The 19,718-nt window shown below is 42.4% G+C and overlaps 1 protein-coding gene across 1 annotated transcript in view; it reads right to left on the bottom strand.

Moving 5' to 3' along the window:
* Nucleotides 1-18,284, bottom strand: part of IL17RD (interleukin 17 receptor D) — a 51,430-nt gene extending 33,146 nt beyond the window's left edge. The window contains exon 1 of the mRNA XM_072126887.1: nucleotides 18,029-18,284. Within this exon, the coding sequence (XP_071982988.1) occupies nucleotides 18,029-18,151 (123 nt within the window). The 5' untranslated portion in view covers nucleotides 18,152-18,284. The remainder of the gene's footprint in view (nucleotides 1-18,028) is intronic.
* Between the last annotated feature and the right edge of the window lie 1,434 nt (nucleotides 18,285-19,718).

The raw sequence follows: 19,718 nt of genomic DNA, 5'->3' as shown, positions 1-19,718 counted from the left end.
ATGACTATCATTTCTTTACTGAAAGAGAAAAAAAAACGTATAGCAGGATATTTACGTGCAAATGACTTTACCAACCTTGCAAAAATGGTGTGGAAAAACCGTCAAATGTCAGGTGATACTTTGATTTTTTTTTTTACTGGATTATTGCACACCCAACGCCTCATGTGAATTGCCACATTACAGCTGCAGAGAAAACTAAGCGCAGTAAAGAGCCGAATTATGGCATCAATGAAAGTTTATTGGGCTGCACAATACATCTCGATGCCTGACTGCATTCAGATGCAGAGGGGTATTTTCTCCTGCTCGTAACATAACATAAAAAACCACAGTAGATAAAAAATGGAGAAGGGCCTCTTGGACAATATATTATGTAGAAAGGCTTTGAGAAAACAGTGGGGCACATTTACTAAGGGTCCGCATTGCGGTTTTCCGGCAGGTTTCCTGAATTTTTCCGATCTGCGCCGAATTGCCCCGGGATTTTGGCGTACGCGACCGGATTGTGGCGCATTGGTGCCGGCTTTCACATGACAGAAATCGGGGGGGGGTGTGGCCGTCGGAAAACCCGATGGATTTGGAGAAATTTAAAAAAGAATTTGTGTCGCAAGAATAGCACTCACATACACCAAGACGAAGGAGGTGAACTCCGGCGGATTTTAGCGATGTCCTAGTGGACATCGGGCGCACGACCTTAGTGAATCCCGGCAGAACCAGAATCAGCGTTGGAGAACGCGCTGCTGGATCGCGACTGGACCGGGTAAGTAAATCTGCCCCAGTATGTCCTTCGTATGACATTGTAGTATTTCAAAGATACAAGCGTAAAGGCAGTGGTGCCAGGTCTAGCCAACTATCTTATGTGTCTGATGGCATCTTGAGAGATGTTATGAAGATCCAGCCATGTTGAAATTCAATGTCCGATCCTGCAGTCTTCAAGGGTAGGTTCTAGTAATGACATATTCCTTTGCTTAACCAAACCTGATGTGCAAGTGTATGGGGAAAGTCTACAATAAATTACCTTGGTGGACAGCTACTCAAGTTTGCAGTTGGTCTCCATCAATGGAAAAATTCTGTATTTGATGTGCACATGTATTCGCAAAATACTAAAAACGCTGTTTGACTACAAAATTATTATTCAAAGTTATTGTAATGCACAAATAGATTTTCCACTTGCAGAATTTTGTCAAAATTTTTAGCAAATCCACCCCATTCACCGGGACACTAACTGCAAAATACAAAAATGCTTTTGATATAGGCTACAGCACAATGCCTCAAAATAGTCACCCTAGTTGGCTTCTCTGATCATCACTTATATGGGATAATGAAGGAGAAAAAAAAAAAAAAACCCCACAAAAGGACACAATCCTTTACAGTTCGACAGCCAATTAAACAGCCTGGGAGAACTTTTAATACCTTCCCACTTCCCTTTGGCAACGCCACACAAAAGGTATATTAATTTCACCGATAATTATAAGCTACTTAGATCTACCTGGTGTTTAGAGTGATATTATGTCCATGGAATGTGAAGAATCCCCGGTAGTGAATAATAATATTATAAAACCTACAATAAAAGCGCATTCTACTGCAATGATTCATGCGTCTAAGATAACGGTTTACAATGTGCACTACAATAACAGAGCATTTACGGATTAAGAGTCTGAGGGTACAGGATGTATAATGAAAGATGGAGGAGCCAGAATGAAAAGATTAAGAGAAATTATTATTTTTTTTTTTTTTTACAGGAAGAATTAAGAGACGCGGGAGATTTGGAAGCCGGTTCTGTTCTGAAGGGAATGAGGCGGTATTCCTCTGCTCGGCTAAAAGCGACCGCATCTCCACATGACACTTCACGCTTTATAGTTTTGACTTAAAAGGGAAACGAAAAAAAAGCTGAATACTGTGATTATGGGGCTATTTGCTGATATTTAAGCTCCATCGACTTCACATTGTTCTGGCCTTATGAATAAAAGATGGCTCCTTTGTTGAGGATCTCTTTTTTTGTACGCCAGGGAACAACTTTTCACCTGTTAAGTCAGACGCCTTTACTTGAGGTTTCACGCTGACCTTTTATTGGAGTCAAAATTATATGAGCCCACCCCCCTAACCCAATCCAAAAAAAAGCGATACAGAAAATCAAATGGGAAAGTTGCACATTCACCAAGGCATTCTCTGTATATGAAAAGAAATGGTTACGTTGTAGTCTTTTCTTTCACAAAATTTCAATACATCTGACTCACTGGTTCAGTGCAGATGCGGAATCATAAAGACCAAAACCGCTCAACCTTGTGGCTCCATGCCCGGTAGTTGTAGATAATCTAATACTTTGCAAATGGTTAAAATGACGAAACACATGATCTGGTCACTCTCAATTTTTATTAGTGGTGTAGACAAAGATCAGCATAGTTGGACAGGACAACAAACTGATTAAGGAAAACATTTTTAAGTAGATGCAATAAGCTACAAAAATGCAAGATGTTGGCAAAAAACTGTGCCGATTATTCCGATCGACTTTGGTTCTGAAATTTGGATCCTTCGCTTTGATGCTTTCATTTTGCAAGATAAACCACTCTCTCTGCATTCAGAATACATGCATGCATAGCCAAACCTATGCTGGAATCCGGGGTAAGGGCCATTGAAGATATATGGCTTCCTTTAGGGTCATATCTACATTCCAACTCCATAAAAGTTCCTACATGCACGGACCTTACTTTTTTTCCAAATGACTTTACACTCCAACTTCATAGAGTCATACAATTTTTTTATTGTATGATTCATAGGGAACCATGAAATTTTCAGATATTAAGCTAGTAGGTCGAGGTGCATCAAACATTTTAGGCCCTGCCAATTGCTAGCAAGAAGACATGAACATGATCTGGAAAAATAGGTTTTTAGATTTTTCAAGTTGAAAATTTTAATAACAGATAAAGACCTTCTGGACCAACAGGAGAGGTGAGAAGTGAGAAGGAGGGGGGCCTGTGGCAGTAGCCATTATCATTTATCTCTCCTCTAGGGAAGCATCTCAGAGACTGATGTTGTACAGTTCTTGCCAAATGTTTGCAATGAGCATTATTGTATGTTCAGGTGTCTGGGGACTACAAGAAAAAAAAATTATATATATCTATATATATCGTACCTATATACAGCTATTTGTGAAGTTTTACAAAAGCTTGGATAACCATTCTTAATGCGGACTCACATCAAGTTTTTTTGCACATCATATGCGCCCGGATAGCTCCTGATGTACACAGAAAAAGTGGCCATAGACTTATATTTCCCTACACTTCTATTGTTCTATATGACTGTTTGTGCTCTGTAATGTCTTATTTTATTTGTACATGTCCCCTATGAGTTGTAAAGCGCTATGGAATAGGATGGTGCTATATAAATAAAGATGATTATTATAGCAAGCTGCACTTCTGGCAGCTTTGTACCCTGTCCCTTTTCCTAACAAAGATGCACGTGGGTATCTGGAATAAATATAATGAGGCTACTATATATTAAGTTCAAGAACACACACATAGGCAACTTCACTCGTAATCATTTGGACTTGTTCTCATAAACAAGGTCCAGTGCAAGGGGCAGAAATACTTCCTAAAAGCAGACATTGGGGCAGATTTATCAAGCAGTCTGAATGTCAGAATATTTCCAATTGCCCATGGCAACCAATCACAGCTCCCCTTTAAAATATTCATGAGCACTGGTCAAATGAAAGCTGAGCTGTGATTGGTTGCCATGGGCAACTGGAAATATTCTGACATTCAGACTGCTTGATAAATCTGCCCCATTGTATAGAAATGTTTATAAACTAGTTATTGAGATACAGCAGCCTCTGAGACACAGCGTATTCATGTCACATCATGTAACATATTTCAGAAAACCTGACCAGCGCCTCAGTGGTAATACAGAACTTTATAGTATAAAAGAAATATTTCCATAAAAAAAAAAAAAAAAAAAAAAAAAAAAAAAGATTGTTCTGCGTTGTAATCATTTGATGGTAAAGATATAAAATCATCATTGGGTATTATAGGTTTATGTTGCAGCTTAGAAGGGTTATTATGCATCATAATATTATGCGTTTTCTCCTCTAGGATTCTGTTGTCTAAAGGGGTTGTTAGAAAACTTTTTTTTTTAAGTTTGGTTTCTTTCAAAAACAGCGCCACACCTGACCATGGTTAGTACCAGTATTGCAATTGAAGCTCAACTGTATAGAAATAGATGAAACTTAGTTGCAATGCCACACATTACCCATGGTAGGAAATGAATTCGTTAATTTGATATTGAATGCTACCCAAAAATCCTATATATGACACTATGGACAAAACTTTCTCAGTTCTATTTTTGGGCATATAAGCCAACACCTTCCTACTGAGGACATGTGTATTGTTAACCAGGATTGTTCAACCAGCAGGGACCCAACGTCTATCCAAAGTACACAAGTTCCTTTCCAAATTCTACTTAAAATTCTAGTCTAATTTTACAGTACAGCCACTACTTCCCCAAAAATTGTATACCAGTGACAATTATTTAGAAGTATCGGCTACACAACTCTTGTCATTTGACCAACCCTAGTCTGCAAAATGTTTAACATTTACTCAAGTTAATACAACTACTCAAGAATATCCCCCATAATAGCTCCTCATGCTCAGTTTTTGTATTTTTTTTTACATTTTTTTTATAAATGTTGCAAACAATGTAGAACCTTAACGACATAGGAGTTTTGGGCCACAGCTCTCAGAACCCAAATGGAGAATACACAAGTTAAACATTTGCTATAACTTGTGTTCCATGTAAGATTATTGCCTTTTTTGTAGCGAGTTTAACAGAAGTACCTTTGTGTCCAACCAAAATCTCCAGACAAGGGGCATACAGGAAAAAAAAAAAAATACTTGGTGACGCCAATCATTGTCCTCCAGGGGAGGGGGGCATTGTCCCTTAAGACTTACGATCATTCCTAGAGATGGAGAGTAAAGGGGGCAGCTCTGGAGTGACAAGCGCTGGCCAGGTCTCTGTGTGACACCATTGTCAGGACACAGGTACAGATAATTGTCGTCTCAAATTCCCATAGTATCCAACAAGTTTGCTTTGAAAAAGCAAGAGAATGGACAGCGACGGGTGACCATAATAATTTCCCGCAGGGTCACCTCGGAAACATCCGAGACGGGAGGTGTGTGTGTGCGGGGGTCTCATTGTGCAGACACTATTGCAAGAAATCCCATAAATCCATAGTATATAAACTCCCCCTTACATGAACAAGGTTTATATGGGGAGTTGGGGGGGTGGCTTCTTTTTCAAGCCACAGGAGAGAATTGCTTTCATTCAAAGCCAGCCAACCAGGGATTTTCTCACAAGACTAAAGTCAGGAGAACCACTGACTGCAAGACTGCATTTCAATTCCATCATTCGGGCAAAATGCCAGGGAAAGTAGCGACCTGCCAGCCTATCACAATACTTAGAGACTCGCAAAGGGGCATGCGGACCACTTCTCACAGTAGCAAATGGGCGAGATGGATCAACGCAGAGCATTTTTCTTGGGTATCTATTTAATACCAGCTTACCGAGGCAGAGACCAAGTTTAGTCTTATTTGACTCACCAGCCATACCACAATACACTATTAAAACTCACTATCTGGACACCATTCAATAAGTTTACAGATATGGCCTGTGTTTCGGAAGACAAGAAGATAGTTGATATGTTTTATGTAAGCTCCAGTCTCAGACTCTTCCAGCTATAAAACCCCACACTTTTAAGTGGATGCCAAAGGACACATAGTGCAATCGGGTACAGAAAAAAAAAACCTCAAAGCAATTATTTTTTATCATACATAAAGCACTCTGTGTGTGATCACTTGACTTTCGCACGTCGTACTTTATTGTTTCGAAATTAAGGTTTCATAATTTTATGGCAGTCACTCCGCCCGACTGTTATGAAATATATTGGAGGGGGATTGTCATAATCAAGGTAGTGCATGATTATATTTATAATGATAAAAACGGGTGAGATATAATCAGCTAGGACCTTAACTGATGTTTTCTGTGGTTTACAAAGAAGGAAGTTGAGCGGTGGAGCCTATTTAAAGGGCATCTACCATCAGGATGAAGGACTATATGCAAATGAGCTCCAATCCGACCCTGTCCACACCTTCTCACTGTTCAGACAGGACAGGATAGGTCACTTCAAAATAGCAGGGCACTACTTGGACTGCCTGAGACTGCAGGAAGGTGCCATGTCTTGCAAACTCTGTGCCTGGGAGATAGTCTGCGTGCCCATAGAGAGTTCTCTGAGTGCCATCTCTGGCATCAGTGCCATAGGTTCCCCACCACTGTCCTAGGATATCCTACAGACTACTAGAAAACTAGAGATACCGCAAGCAAATTGAAGAGGTGGCAAATCTGCCGGAAATTCTTCTACTCTTGGCACCTGCACGGATGACGGAGCTGGTTTCAAACAGAAAGGTAGTGATTGGTTACCTGGTGCACAAGTCTGCTTCCCAAAGTTCATATCAGGTCCTTTTGACTGTATTGTTCCATTAAGCCATTTTATTACCTAACCTCAAACCATCTAATAATATAAGACAAGACAAAACCCAGAAAAACAGACTGTGGCTGCTCTTCCAAAACCCACAGAGAGGTATATAGAAGAAGGAAGAGATGAGACAAGTTTCTGGAATCAAAGCTTCGGATCTGGACTTGCACTAGATGGGACGGCAACGTTACCTTCCAAATCGTTGGCAGCCGGGAGTATGGAGCCCCAGGGTGTATTCATATTTCACAAACAGCTCGCTACAGCTGTGCGCCTGACATCTAAACAGTCTGAAACACTGCAGACACAAAAGCCCGGGGAGGAAGATGACGCCATTTCCACACACAGTTATGTCAGTCGTGTTGGACTTTTAACCAAAGCATCATCCGGATTAATGGCAGAGCGGGATAAGTACAGGAGATTCATCTAATATTAATAGGGGGAAAAAAAAACTAACAAAAAACATTGTGATGTCTATCTTGACAATATTGTGTAACAAAATAACCAGGGCCCAACTAGAACCAAAATTCACCAACTAGTTCTAAAAACGGAAAAGGGATTTTTACATGGAAAGGGGTGGCAGCAGGGGGCGAGTCTACAGAAACTGCTTCATAAGTAAACAATTCTTATAATTTGTATACAATAAAAACTAATACTTTTACGATTCAATACAATATCTATATAGTGTAGACCCCTACACCCCTTTGATACTACAGCTTAGTACTGTAATTACATTTTTATCATAGAATCACAGATCCCAGAGCAATGTTTAGTCCAGGAAACATGACTGTCGTACTTAGGGTGAAGACACACGTGGCGTTTTTAGGCCGTTTTTACTAAGTGCGTTTTCAGATCGTGAAAAACGCATGCGTTTTTAACGATCTGAAAACGCACTAACTAAAAACGGCCTAAAAACGCCACGTGTGTCTTCACCCTTAGGCTGGTGCCACACGCACAGCTTTGTCTGCGTTTGAAAACGCAAACAAAGCCGCGCCCACCGGGCCGGGTCTCGGCCCGTTCGCATCGCCGTTTCTATGGAAACGCCTGCGATCGGGATCAAGCTGCCGGTGTTTTGCATTAAATTAACGCAAAACACCGGCGGCTCGTTCCCGATTGCAGGCGTTTCCATAGAAACGCCGATGCGAACGGGCCGAGGCCCGGCCCGGTGGGCGCGGCTTTGTCTGCGTTTTCAAACGCAGACAAAGCGGTGCGTGTGGCACCGGCCGTACAGACCAAATTCATGCCGTCAGGTTTCCAAAATAAGGCCAGCGATTTTTTGGACCCTTTTTTTGGCAGTCCGTTAAAAAACGCAGTCGGTTTTGACCGGTTTTACCAATTATGTTATTTAAAACAGGTCAAAAACGCATGTGTTTAACGGACTGCTAAAAAACTGCCCCAAAACCGGTTCAAAACGCCATGTGTGCCGCCGGCCTAACACCGCTACCATTCCTGCTAGTCACAAGAAAATCTAAGTAAATGAAGCCAATTAGCGCAGCTTGCAACAGAACACATATAAAACTTTACATCTGCCTCCTAAGGGCCACAGAACAGGAGCAGTAATTTAGTCAATTTGTGTATATTTTTGCGTGCAACAAATGTAACCAATTTGCATCCTTCCAACATCCAATAACGCTTGCGGTGTAAACCTTTCATCCTAGTCAGCGGTTTCACCTATGCTGTAATCATACATTGTGCCACAGGCCTTACTTTGCAGGGTGAAGAGGTTAATTGTAGCCTAGTAAATTACCAGCTCCACAGACAAACACATGCTTGAACTAGGGCGAAATGAGCTTGTTCCTGGTGCAGATCTGCTTCCTGATTTTTTTAACTGATCTGCTTGAAGGGGCAGCTGTTTCCCATTATGCGCCCCTTTAAATACCCCAGGTTTAATTATGCCACGTCCGTATCACGCTAGCATTAACAAACAAAGTCAAAACCTGAGGCCCAAGCATCCAAATAACGTAGTAAATGTAAGAAATAATGAGGGGGGAACTCCTAAAACACAAGGCGTTAACATGAGGCGACTGAATGGTGCAAGGGCAAAGGGCAGGTCGGCCTCTAACCTCTTCCATGGGGTTAGGAATAACTACTAATTGTAATCGGTGCAAGGACTACTGAAGAGGGACGTCTGACTGGAGGGAACTTGTGATTCTTACAACATTTTACAGTGGAAGCTTAAAAAAAATTAAAAAAAATGAACAAAATAGGAAAAGAAGTAGGATCTAGGATGCGGAAATTACAGTGCAAAAAGACCAAAAAAAAAAGTTAGGAAAAAGTGCTACTATTTAAAACAGAGGTTGTATCTGGTATTGCAACTGTCTTTAGGGCGCGTTCGCAGGTTGCATTATGGTTACGTTTACATTGCGTTTTTAAACACAATGGGGCTCATTTACTAAGGGTCTGAACGCCGGACTTTCATCGGGTTTCCCAAATATTTCCGTTTTGCGCCAAATTGCCCCGGGTTTTTGGCGCACGCGATCGGATTGTGGTACATCGGTGTCGGCTTGCACGCAACAGAAATGGGGGGCGTGGCCGTCGGACAACCCGACGGAGTCGGAAAAACCACAGAATTTTAAAAAAAAACGAATTGTGTCGCAAGATCAAGCACTTACATCCACCAGGAAGAAGAAGGTGAACTGTGGCGGACCTCGGCGCAGCAGAGACACCTGCAGGAAGACGGGCGCACAATCTTAGTGAATAGCGGCAGACCCGGATCCTCGTCGGACAACGCACCACAGGATCGTAACAGCACCGGGTAAGTAAATCTGCCCCATTATATCACCTGAGGAGAGGTGATTTGCGCAATTACATAATTGTTAACATTTGCATTTACAATACAGTGTAAACGTGATATTAACACATATGTTAACAACATTAACAGTTGCATTTTGTAAAAGCTAAGGTAAACGCAAGTCAACAGGATCATGTGAATGCAGTCTCACTCCAACAAAATAGACCCAACATTTTCCCAGTTACAAAGATTTAGAATGAACAATTCAAATTTCCGAAATTGTCTGACCCTATACCAGGGAAACGTGACAAAATCTAAAATTACATACAAGAATTAAATGTGGGGATTTTGAGTCATTGATGGTAGCATAGCTTTATTGCTTTACCAGTCAACACAAACAATCTTCTGGGGATACAGTTTTAGGGAGGAATTTTAGGATTTATTAGTTTATGGAAAAGTAGAAGCCCCTTAAAACGTACAGTATAAATTCTCGTTTCTACAAAGCAAGACAATGTGGAATATCAATTAAGCCTTCCGAACAGCCAAAAAGAAATTACATTTACTGCCCCTGTCTCACAAGGGAGGGAATTGACAATATTTAACTTTACTTGGTAATTGTCCCATCATTTATACGTGGACACGTATGACTCACACATGATTCCATGCAATTCCCTCAGATATTGTGCTGGGATTGCTATGGTTAGGTTTGGGTTCATGCTTTACAAAACCAAGGTTGCACAGGATTCAAAACACATGGCTTCCTTCTTCCGAAAAGAGTGACACAACTGTCTACGGATCGTGGCTGGTATCACAGCTCAGCACTTTTCATTTTTAATGGAGCAGAGCTGCAATATCAGATATAACCAGTGGACATGAGTGGCGCGGTCTTGCAGAGGGCAGTATAACACTATTGAAAGCTGAATGTTCATGTGGCTAACAGCTATTTCTCCACATTGTACCCATTTCCATATACTTGCACACTTGGAATGACCATGTATTCATGGACAGAGAGAAAAGCAGGATACATGAGGCAACTCAAGCTTTCCAAGCGTGCATCCACACATTCAGTTTTTCAGGTACAGTTTTTGATGCCCAAAACAGGAGTGGAGTGAAAATAGAGGAGGAGTAGTACCTCTTAAGGATAAGTCATCACCCATTATGATCCGCACCTGCTTTTGGCTTCAAAAACTGCAACGGAAAAACTGAACGTGTGGCTGCACCCCAAGGGCCAAAGTAACAAGAATATCAGGCTATCCACAGGTCAATATGGGGAAAGAGAAACACATGCAATCGGTAACGAGTGTCCGGTGTTTTGCATGGAAACACGGTCCAAAAACGTGAGGTGTGGCATCACCCGAAGGCCGGTGCCACACGCACCGCTTTGTCTGCGTTTGAAAACTCAAACAAAGCCGCGCCCATCAGGTTTCTATGAAAACTTCTGCTATCGGGAATGAGCTGCCGGTGTTTTGCATTAAATTAACACCGATGCGATCGGGCCCGATAAAGCCGGTGGGCGCGGCTTTGTCTGCGTTTGCGTTTTCAAACACAGACAAAGCGGTGCGTGTGGCACCGGCCTAAGGGTGCAAACAAATGCATATGGGATCTGCTGTGGCCCATCCCAGTGAGTTTCGATTCTGTTTCCAAACTGATTCAAAACGCTACTGCGCGACAGCAGCCTTAGGGCCTATGCACACGAACGTATGGGGGGGGGGATGTATATCGGGCCGCAAATTTACAGCTGCATTTACGTCCCCCATAGTTGTCTATTGCGCCTGCCTTCGGTACGGTGAGCACAACGTGCGATTACCGTACCATGCGGTTGCCGCAAAAAAAAAAATAGAGCATGCTCCATCTTTGGCAATGAGAACAGTTGTGCGCCACTATTCTCTATGAAGAGGGGAGGGGCGGGCAAAATAGGACCACAAATAAGGTAAAGTTTGTTGCCCATTTAAGCCGCTTTACCCCTTCCATCTCGGGAGTGCACCAAGCATAATAGAGGTCAATGGCTGTAACATGGAGAGGACAGAGTTTGTTTAGGACACCGACCCACAGTTTCAGAAGGAACTATGGATGGCTCACTGTGCCAGAAGTCTATGACTGACTCCTAGTGAAGGATAATCGGAAGTGGCCAAGATAAAAGACACTGAACACCCTTGATACAAGAGGACAGTTGTTGCATTAGTGTGGAACACAAGTAAAGCTGTTAATTGGCCGTCTAACAATGTAAAAGGCGGCTGAACAGTTGTTCTAAGGATAATGTGATGCTTTGATCTTTAGGAGATCTGATAAATATATGGTTTGCTTGTAGTTGGCACGAGAAGTGCTCTTAAGTATGCCCTTTATTGTATCGTTGACCTCATATATATGAAACCCATTACACCGCTTCCTCTTGTGCTTTGTAGGACAGTCACTAAATAAATACCAGTACAGACAGTCCCCGGGTTACATCCAAGATAGGTTCTGTAGGTTTGTCCTTAAGTTGAATTTGTATGCAAGTCGGGAACTGTACATTTTATAATTATAACACCAGCCAAACATTTTTTTGGTCGCTTTGACCATTGGATTATTTAAAATGTTGGGTTGTCATAAGAACCAGGATTAACAATAAAGCTTAACTGCAGACACCTCATATAACTGTTATAGCTCTTTATTGTGACCCAGGGTTAAAGTACAGTCGATTTAATACCAACATCCTGAGGGCCGTTTGTAGCTAGGGGTCATCTGTAAGTCGGGTGTTCTTAAGTAGGGGACCACCTGTATAAAAATGAGTATGTATATGCAACATCCCCCACCGGGGCCTAGCCCTTTGCTTTGGGCCTGGAGACAGCCGGGGCCCGCAGTACCTGAGTGGCTGGCGGTTGCGGCCTAAGCACGCTTGTGTCACGGTGCTTGGTACGGGGTAACCGGAGGGCTGTCCTACAGCCTGGCAGGTCTCCAGCAGGGTGGTGTTGGCAAGAAATGATGAGAGAGAGGCTGCTATAGCGGATCTCCCTGGGGCAACCCCTTGATGTCCCGAGTGTGAGTCTCTGTGTGGTGGACAGGGTGCCGGTGATGATGGTAGTTGTAGTAGCAGGGACCAGACGGAGACAGAAGTTGACGAAAACAACTTACAGTTCTTTATTTGAACCGCAGCAAACGTGCCTTTAACAAGTTGGTGGAGTACTGGAGAGGTATTTGGAGGGAGCCACAGGATGTAGTGCACCAGCCTGGATGTGGAAGGCAGGCTGGGAGGCAGCTGTGTCCTTAGAGGAGGCTTCAGCTCGGTCCTGGATCTCTTCAGGTATCACCCTTGAAGGTAGGATGATACCCCTTTCCTCACTACACTAACTCTAGTCTTATTCTCCACTTCAGGCAGGGGCTAGGCTCTTCCTGCACTGCTCCGGTGTGCTAGAGTCTCTGAGCTACTGCTCAGCTAACTACTCTCTGCATGTGTCCTGCAGACCCAGAGGGCCTGACTAGGACCGGCCTCTTCTCCCTTCTGGGAGAGACTGCTCTCCTAACTCTCCTAAGAGAGACTACTCTAGAACATTCCTGGCCAGAGGTTTTATTATATATATATATACACACACACACACACACATACAGACACTGTACACCCTTGATATAGAGGACAGTTGTTGCATTAGGGTGGAACACAAGTAAAGTTACTTAAAGGGAACCTGTCAACAGGAGACCCATTTTTAGCACTCCTCCAGTCCCCACAGAGCATTGTACATACACTGCCAAAGTGTTTTTGTATTAAAAATTGATTTTACAGAAAAAAAAAAAAGACATGTTATATTGTACCTTTGTACCTGAATGCTCCTTTCCAGCCCCTCCCAATTGGCAACTGCCTAGTCACACAGCAGATGCTAATGAAAGGTACAATATAACATATTTTTTTGTTTTATACAAAAACACTTTGGCAGTGTATGTACTATGCTCTGTGGGGACTGGGGGAGTGCTAAAAATGGGTCTCCTGGTGACAGGTTCACTTTAAAGCAGCAATTGGCCTATTTGGGCGGAATCATTAACAATACGAGCCCAAAGATATCAGTGCCAAGAACCAGATCAGATTCCATCATGTGTAATTAGGAATAATTTATCCAAAGATTTCCTGATTGCAAATGACACGATCTGATCCCTCTGTGAAACACCAGGCCAGCAACCTGCACAACATCAATGCTAAAAAGTTCTTCAGAACAAATGCATATAATGAGTGGGGATCTGGATCTACATATAAATAGGGTATACACATAAGGATTTGCCGTTTTACTGTTCCCACTAAGGAACGGTTTGTACTGCCGTTACATTGGATCCATCCTGCTACATAGAAATCCGAAACACACCTAGTTTCCTCCTGTTTGTACCATTAAACATTTATCCTGGGGTCTTGTTTTCTCATTTTTGCTTTATCTGCAAAAAAAATCCTAAAGCGTAACTCTCTTTCCAGATGTCAACAAGATCCAGGCAAAGCAGAAAAAAAAAAATCCTCTCCCCCTCTCGCTGACAAAAACCATACAAGTTCAAGTCAATCCTGAAGGCCAGATCAATCCACATGTGCACAGCTGCCAGCGAGGGCAGAAATTCAGCTTAATCCCGCACGATGCGGCCAGATCAGCGGTGCCCGGCTCATATACACAAACAGCAGAAACGTCATTAGCCAGATTAGGACCTGGTTTACATTTCATTCTTTGATCACATTTAGATTTTATGGTAATGGGTTTGGAGATTTCTCTGCAGTCTGAACCCTGACCTTAAATGCCTTTTGTGACAATTAGTTTTAGAGAAGTTTTATTTCCACCCCAATAATAAACCTTCATGCAAAATGTGTCACATTGTTGTGTCCGATTGAGGAATATTCTGATCCGTCTGCGCACGGTGCCGGGACGCACTGCATTTCAATCAGTCTATAGCCCTGCACCGTGTTGAATGACAGCGGGAAGTGGCCTGTGGTTTAAAGGGGAGGAAATGAAAAGGAAGTGACTTCGCTTCCTATAGGCACAACTTCAAAGGCGGCCCTACCCCAGAGCAAACAATATGTTAGAGGCCGTCAGTCATCTAATAGACCTGCAATCCTATTCAGGGTTTACCCATAGGCTTTTACAATGCAAAGGTGGACAGACAGAAACAAGTCATGCAGGTCTGTCCGAAAAGTCTAGGATGATCCGCCGAAGAGGAGACAGTGTATTTGGGGACGAGACGCTGCTCACAAGAATGTCACGCAAAACAAAAACTTTTCTCAAGGTACAACAGAAACCTGAGAAGAGCCGTATTATTCTCATAATTATAACACTTCAAAGGGCTTGGGTTTCGCACAGATAGTGTACAAGGGAATTCAGCGTGCGGAAGTAACTCAAGACACGTTATTAACTTCAAAGCACTTTTGGCAGGTTTGGTAGACATGCACGGGCATGGCACAACTGTCAAAAGTGCTGCTCTGTGGTAATCTGTTACCCATGGCCTCCTTCTTCCAATCAACTTTTAAAATTATGCTTATGAGCATGAAGGGTTACTGGGGTGATTCCCAGAGCAACCCGTGCTGTAGATTTACAGGTTGTTACACTGTACAGAAGTACTTCTCCTCTCACTGTGCACTGAAACTTCTGATGCAGTGATGTTACATCAGAAAGAGGGAGGGTGGAAGTACTGAGGGTGCAGAAGGATGGGAAGACAGTGTAACAGCCTGTGAACCTGCAACACAGAGGGGCTCTGGGAGCCACCCCTGTAGCCCTTCATTTCATTTGCATAATTAACAGTTTATTTTAGAAGGAAGGAGGTCATGGACACTTGGGATTGGGAACGAGCAACGCATATTTTACATTGTTTACTAGAAAAAAACATGTGTCGCTTGTCCCCAATCAAAAGCATTTAGGCCTAAAAACATCTACAATTGGAAAACAAGCTCCACCCCACCGCAAGGCCCCAGAATCCTCAAGGAAGGTGCACACCTTATACCTGTGATGGCAAACCTTTTGGAGATAGAGTGCCCAAACTACAACCAAAACCCACTTATAATGCAAAGTGCCAACATGACAATTTAAGCAGTCACTTATTGCTCCCTGCTGTATCACAGGTTTCAATCGTACTGGCATCCTGAGGATACCAATACAATAAAAAGATGGAGAAATTTGTAGCTTCCCTTTAGGGTCCCCTGAAGAGGAAGAATCAGGGGACCCAAAGCAGGAGCACCAAATATAATCCATCTCTCTCCACACCTTCTTGCTCCTCCTGTAGTCCTGGCAGCCAATGATGTCTAACTATAAGCTGACTTATAATGTGGTCCATTAGGCTTCCTTTCCAATATTCATATTCCATACCCATCCATGTACCATACAGGACTTTTTTTGGTCCCCGATTTATGACTGAATTGGCAATGCATGTGTGAACATCGCCCTATTAAAATGCTTGCCTGAGCAGGCCCACATTTTTATGGATATCTCCTACACCAAAGAACATGACTGAGAAGATAAGAAATACAGCGATCACCTAGGAAGCATCAGACCTAATAAAATATGTAACTGAGACAATTGACCTCTCCTTGTCCTAGAAAAATCCTATCCACACGAGTGATCTGCCCTCGGCATTCATCCCTACACACTCTGGGTGACCCTATTATCTCCCTGTCAGGAAGCTCTTACTAGTTGAACACAGTCTGAGGGTGATGAAAAGGCTTCTTCAAATGACTTCTTCACACTCTTTGGTTACAAGATATGTGTCCCGTCCTGTCTGTGATACTCTGGAGAAGAATGGAAAGTCTTATCTTTTTTTGGGAAAGGGTCTGTTAACAACACCCCCCTCATGCCAAATTACCTGCACAGGTACAGAAAGGCTAATGCAACATTACACAATGTCTAGTGACTATAATGATTGGAGTCACATAACTATGTATATATGGCGCAATACCAAGATCCCCCCCCCTCCCCAAATGCCAACCTAAAGTTCAATCAATACAAAACCTTATAATTATCATATTTGGCTTATTCGACCCACATACAGCAAAACCAATACACACAAGAACATGTGAAAGACATTGACAACCCCTATTCTTCAGGAAACTATGGCCTTGCACATGCACACAGCTGTACGACACGTCTACGTTATAAAGAGCACATTTCGATGTAACTCGTAGTTGTGAACTCACTACTACATATGCATCTTGATACAACTATGGAGTTTCTTCAACTTAAACTAAAACTTAATATGGCATTGCTTATAGCGAGCATCAAGCAACTATACATCCATATACCATAGGCACAAAACCTAATGCGGCAGTCCCCGGGTTACGTACAAGATAGGGTCATTTGGTTTGTTGTTAAGTTGAATGTGAATCTAAGTCGAAACTGTATAGTTTATAATTGTAGAACCAGACAAAAAAAAAATTTTTTTGCCCCAGTGACAATTGGATTTTCAAAATTTATCTATAGTAACATCCAGAGAGGTCAGTCTTTAACTAGGGGTCGTCTGTAAGTCGGGTGTCCTTAAGTAGGGGACCGTATATATATATATATATATATCCTTCAGACCATATATCTGCAATTGACATTGCAGTGTAGAAGAATCCTTACAATAACTCTTCTTATTCATTTCTATAAGAGGAAAAAGAAAACTTCTGACACCATCATAAAAGCTGCCCCCAAGCTACATAGGATGAACTGTATATACAAAAATATAACCTGGATCCACTTATGTAGGAAAAATCACTGTCACAGCAGTCAGTACATTATACAAATCCATCACTCCGGACCTGTCAAAAATGTCCAAAAAACGTGGAACTGAAGCAGATGTAACGCAGACCCTGCTCCCTTCCATCACCACATACACTATAAGAAGTGTCAATCATAGATATCACCATTTCCCATCCCTACGGCTATGACTTATACCGCCGCTGGGCTGACTACTTGCTAAAAACTGAGTTACACATCCCATGTCAATGTCATTGTGCAGAGAACTCTACTATAAATCAGAGATTTTACATAGTGGTGGGGGTGGTCCAAATTTTGGGCTTTTTGCTTGATCTCTTTTACAGTCATGGATAGACCTGTGATTGTATTATATAAAGTTACATAAACAATTGATACACTTGGCCTGCAACAGTTAAAACTGCGCAACCAGAAATCACATGCAATAGCAACTTTTGATGCACTTTAGCTGCAAGCCACACGCTTAGGATACGGTCACACAGGGCGGCGCTCAAGGTCAATTCTTCTATGTGCATTTTTAAATGCACTATAAACGCATGCGTTTCTGCATGTTTACCATGCGCTTGGCAGGTTTAGATGCATTTTTCAATCACTTCTGGAAGTTTAAGCAGCTGTGAAAAAGTTAATACGGGATGTAAATCAGCCAAACGCATGCGTTTAAAAACATTAGGCATTACGTCGTGTCGCAACGTAGCAAGCGCATTACCGCAACGTTTCGCTCTATGTGCAATTCACAGTCATCAGACACGTCGCAAGTTTGCTTTTCCTCTTGCAACCAATGGATCGCAATTGCGTTGTCATTTGTCGCAACTCAACTGTCATCACAATTACTTTTAGCGTTACATTGTATTCTTCTTGTCAATACTGCCAACCATACAAAGGCTAAGGTGTAATACAAAGTATATAATAAACTATATAATAACTAATCTGGTAAGTATATATGTAGCTACACACCTATAGTGACCCTACAGCACCATACAATCCTCTGCACAGGGGTCACATCCACTACTATACAGATACACAAGAGTTTACAAGTCCGGGCAAAACTTTCTGCAAACTTTTTCTTGTGAATGTCTCACAGCCAGGGGGTGGGACACTGACCTTGGGTGCACACGAGTCCGCAGGTGCTCTCCGGGAGCCGCCGGTGGCCGCACAGCCCGGGTCCGGGGATATTAATACATTTACAGATACCGCAAAGATGAGGAGACGCAGACACCGTGCCATGGTCTGCAGCCCAGGGAGAAGTTGTGTGTGTGCCGCGCACTGCGCATGCGCCCTAGAGCCGGGACAAGCTCCGCCCTCTGCTGGAGCAGAGCCCACACTACAGCCTGAGCCCAGTGTGAGTGAGGACTGGGGAGACCCCTCCTCTTCAGGGTCCTACATGGAAGCACTGCCACCCCTCACTCTATCATTACACTGCATGGAACTACAGCTGTCCCAGGCTGCCGTAATAACCACTGGCCTATAGCGCGTTCACACATTGCGTTTTGGTTTAGCATTGTTTAACAGCATGTGGCTATAGTGTCCAATATACAAAAGTTGTATGTTCCATATGTACAGAATCCTAAACATTGGATGGGATATGAATCATTTGGATGGTGGTCATCCACAGTCAGTGTAGTGATGGATGGTACAAGTCCTAGTACATTATACAGGAGACACAGGACCCGGGTCACACTGCGTATCCCAGATTGTGGCTGGATATCACAGACTACAGTGCAGAGGATGGGAATCCGAGCATCATAGTGATGATATATATGGAAGGAGTTTCTTCCTACAAGCAGAACAGCGCATTGATTACAAATATGACTATATAAATATCACTTTGATGCATGGAGTCACATTCTCTGTACTGTAATCAGTGTTTCTGAGCTATAAAAATATCACTATGATGCATGGAGTCCAATCCTCTGTACTGTAGTCAGGATTCCTGAACAATATAAATATCACTATGATGCATGGAGTCACATTCTCTGTACTGTAATCAGTGTTTCTGAGCTATAAAAATATCACTATGATGCATGGAGTCCCATCCTTTGTACTGTAGTCAGGATTCCTGAACAATATAAATATCACTATGATGCATGGAGTCCCATCCTTTGTACTGTAGTCAGGATTCCTGAACAATATAAATATCACTATGATGCATGGAGTCCCATCCTTTGTACTGTAGTCAGGATTCCTGAACAATATAAATATCACTATGATGCATGGACTCCCATCCTCTGTCCTGTAGTCAGGATTCCTGAGCTATATAAATATCACTATGATGCATGGACTCCCATCCTCTGTATTGTAGTCAGCATTCCTGAGCTATATAAATATCACTATGATGCATGGAGTCCCATCCTCTGTACTGTATCAGTATTGCTGAGCTATATAAATATCACTATGATGCATGGAGTCCCATTCTCTGTATAGTAGTCAGGATTCCTGAGCTATATAAATATCACTATGATGCATGGAGTCCCATCCTCTGTACTGTATCAGTATTGCTGAGCTATATAAATATCACTATGATGCATGGAGTCCCATCCTCTGTACTGTATCAGTATTGCTGAGCTATATAAATATCACTATGATGCATGGACTCCCATCCTCTGTATTGTAGTCAGTATTGCTGAGCTATATAAATATCACTATGATGCATGGAGTCCCATCCTCTGTACTGTATCAGTATTGCTGAGCTATATAAATATCACTATGATGCATGGAGTCCCATCCTCTGTACTGTATCAGTATTGCTGAGCTATATAAATATCACTATGATGCATGGACTCCCATCCTCTGT

This window comes from Engystomops pustulosus, chromosome 10 (assembly GCF_040894005.1).
Source record: "Engystomops pustulosus chromosome 10, aEngPut4.maternal, whole genome shotgun sequence".
Lineage (NCBI taxonomy): Eukaryota > Metazoa > Chordata > Amphibia > Anura > Leptodactylidae > Engystomops > Engystomops pustulosus.
Note: the sequence above shows the minus strand (reverse complement) of the source record. Positions and strands in the feature narration are given on the sequence as shown.